Here is a 3041-nt window from a genome sequence, read left to right on the forward strand (position 1 = left end):
CATTCATAATCCTTCAGTCGGGAAGCAGCATCTGCAATCTCCTGAGCACTTGGGACTGGGAGCCTCAACCATTGGGTGAGTGCACGGACGGAGAACACTTGCGCGTTCACAGAAGCATGTAGGGCGAACCAGAGTGAGAACAGGAGGAATATGATCGACGTGCCTGAATAATCACTGACCTTATAGCCTCGCGGTACAAACAACAGCTTGCCACCAAGAGGTACCACGTTCGAACCCCTCTCCCCACCCGTTACTACCAAGCGATATCGCGTAAGCCCAGAACAGAAAGTTCTGCGTCGGTGATGGTATACGTCCTTTGTAGAACATCTCAATGCACCAGATTAACAGGATAACACTCACGGTCTGAACGGGACCACATGCTCCACAAAAACTATTCATTTCCCTATCTCACCGCGTAGTTGTCCATCTTTCCTATAGTAAGGCCGAATAAGTCATGAAGATCCTCTCGGTAAAGGTCAACTTGCCTAACACGCATCTTCTGCTGCTGGTAGAGATTCTTCTGTCGCAGCTCATTGTTGAATTTCCAGTTCTCTCGATTATACGAGAACAGCTCTCCACCGGCCTCCTTCGCGAACTCAGCCATGTGCCAGGATGAAGAGGATCAAGACAAGAGCAAGGCAACTGATAGAGCTCGAATACATTCCCCTCCCAGGATTCGAACCTGTGCGCGTCTAGGCCAACGCCTGCCACATATTTGGCCGATGAGGTTCCCAGATGAATCAGCCAAACCTTTACACCATCCATGCTGAATGAAACTTCCCACCTAATATTATTTCACTATCTTCTCTCTACCAGAGAAAAATTTATGACCTCCTACGAAAAAACGAGTAGACTCGGGGAAAAGGATTACAACCGCAGCTTCTGCATGACCTACCCGCACGGCCCACGTCCTTCTTCAGCTCTCATGGACGGCGCAAAGCCACAAAACGGCGACGCTTCATCTCATGCGCGCACGCCCACAATTAATGTTATTTCTCGCTCGCCATCTAAATGGAAAACGTACCCAAAAAATTTTCCCGAAACGACCTTAGGCTTCTTGCTAGATTGAATGAGAGAAGTAACCCCATTTCAAGACGAGGTGAAGGCATAATATGTTTTCGAGAGGTTTTAAAGTTGATAAATGACTAAATCTTTGACTTTGAAGATTGTGGTACTCCTTCTGACAGAGGCTCCCATCTGGGTGGGCGCACTAGCCCGATCAGGGAAGAAGCTGTTAAGACCTAGTACACCCACAGAGGTGAGCTGGAAGCGCACATAGTCAGCATTGAGAGCCATAGAGAAATGACGCTACGAGGGTTCGAACCGGGGATCTTGAGTGTTTCTAGCCGCTCTCTCTGGTCACTACACCGACGTAGCCGGTGGCCAACGTCGATTGTCGACAGGAATAAGAACAACTTCCAACTTCTTGCAGGCTCCTGCCGACCCATCTGAAGACTCTTTGACCGGGACCGACCTCTCTACTCCCACCGAAAGAAAACAGGTGAAGCCACTCAACTCTTTCTATGATGCTATGGCCCCTTTTCAGCTGGAATTGGGGTATGAAACAGTCCAGAAAGACGATAAAGAGGTTCAGGCTTTGGCAGACGTTACTCTCCGCACAACTATAGAGAGCACCTCAGCAAGCGAGGAGCCTGATTACCGGGCTATTGACGTCCTTCTCAATCCTGACTTGCTGAAACAGGTGGAAAGGGATGATGCGGCTGGAGCCGTGCCTTTCAACAAGGAGGATGACATGAGACACTACGGTAGAGAGCTCATGAAAAAATCACGTGCTCTGAGACTACAAAAGACCAACTGCGAAGCTACCGACTCCATGAGTTACTGGATTGCTCATCCGCACGACGACTCGGGGAGATCAGTGAGCCACTTTGATAAACTATTCAGATTAACTGCAGCACGATCTGACAGATAAAATGGACAGTGTCGCTGAAACTGGAGATGGATGACCCTGAGGATGGCTTCAGGATTAGGGAAGTGTCCAATTCTTTCGGAAAAAATTACGACCCGTAAGATCTAGCACCGTCATGAAGTGTTCCCCTTTATTTAGCTATCGACCATTCTCTGATGATTCACATTTTCTCTCCCACTGATAGTATAGTCGCTTCTCACAATCTCGAAAAAGCGAGTCTTTCCTCAGGAAGCTAGCATTTCAATTCGAGAGGGAAAGATTAAGAACGTTGGAAGAAAAGTCCATTAGGGTGATACTTCGTAGAGGATCAGAGACTGACTTGACAGATGAGGATCTTGAAGACTTATGCAGACAACAAATTAAAAACTACGCTAACTTCGCAGCTCGGCGGGCCAAAGTTCAGCCTCCTTTCTTGGATTCCTATTCGAAACCGGAAGATCTCAAGGGGATCGTTATGTGGCTCCTAGGACACAACTACAGGACAGCTCCGGTTGACTTGCTGTCCAGGTGGAACCCACATGATGACCTGATGCCTAACCATAAGCTAACGGTCATAGGCAGACCTCCGAAACTCCAAGAACTAGAAGAAGATGTCCAGTAGTCTCGACCTGACGCATCGAGCAGCGACACGTGTTGTCTCAATCAGCTTCATATCGATGGCGTCATGAGCTATCTTTTGTAGGTGTATAAGATGTTTAACGCATGTTTATGTTAGAGTGATGGATGTTGAACAGCACGTGTTGAGCTCTCTAGTCCACTGGGTGTAAGGTAGTCCACTCCTTGCAACCGGCCAGAGGTATCTTGTCACTCGCTAGAGAATGGTGTCATACATCGTGGTTCTATAACGGTGGGATGGATGAGGCTCTCATCTTGCCCCTATCTGAGAAGGGAGCTAAGTCTGTCCATAAGGACAAAGCAACGCCCATACTAGGGGGTACCGCTTTCTCCTGGAAGTGGCAGTCGGTGAGGAATGGTCGTCACCGTGGAAGAACACTGAGACTGAAGTTTTGAAGTTCCTACTTCAACACTTCCCTCCAGGGACTGCCCTAGGCTTATCATCCTTCTCACTTTTTCCTCATAAATGAACATATCAACTGACAGGCTTCACTAG

The 3041-nt window shown here is 48.1% G+C and overlaps 2 protein-coding genes across 2 annotated transcripts in view; one reads left to right on the forward strand and one right to left on the reverse strand.

Annotated features, from left to right (window-relative positions):
* The window catches only part of Pmar_PMAR000231 (hypothetical protein), a gene marked incomplete at both ends in the record, with an annotated part of 5047 nt that extends 4443 nt beyond the window's left edge, over positions 1-604 (reverse strand). The window contains 2 exons of the mRNA XM_002768777.1: positions 258-363; positions 413-604. Coding sequence (XP_002768823.1) covers positions 258-363; positions 413-604 — 298 coding nt within the window. The remainder of the gene's footprint in view (positions 1-257; positions 364-412) is intronic.
* A 927-nt stretch (positions 605-1531) lies between these two features.
* Positions 1532-2031, forward strand: Pmar_PMAR000232 (hypothetical protein; the record flags this gene model as incomplete). The annotated part of the gene is made up of 2 exons (XM_002768778.1): positions 1532-1879; positions 1930-2031. 2 exons carry the CDS (start codon positions 1532-1534, stop codon positions 2029-2031), a joined length of 450 nt encoding a protein of 149 aa, XP_002768824.1.
* Between the last annotated feature and the right edge of the window lie 1010 nt (positions 2032-3041).

Source organism: Perkinsus marinus (assembly GCF_000006405.1).
Source record: "Perkinsus marinus ATCC 50983 genomic scaffold scf_1104296967108, whole genome shotgun sequence".
Classification (NCBI taxonomy): domain Eukaryota; phylum Perkinsozoa; order Perkinsida; family Perkinsidae; genus Perkinsus; species Perkinsus marinus.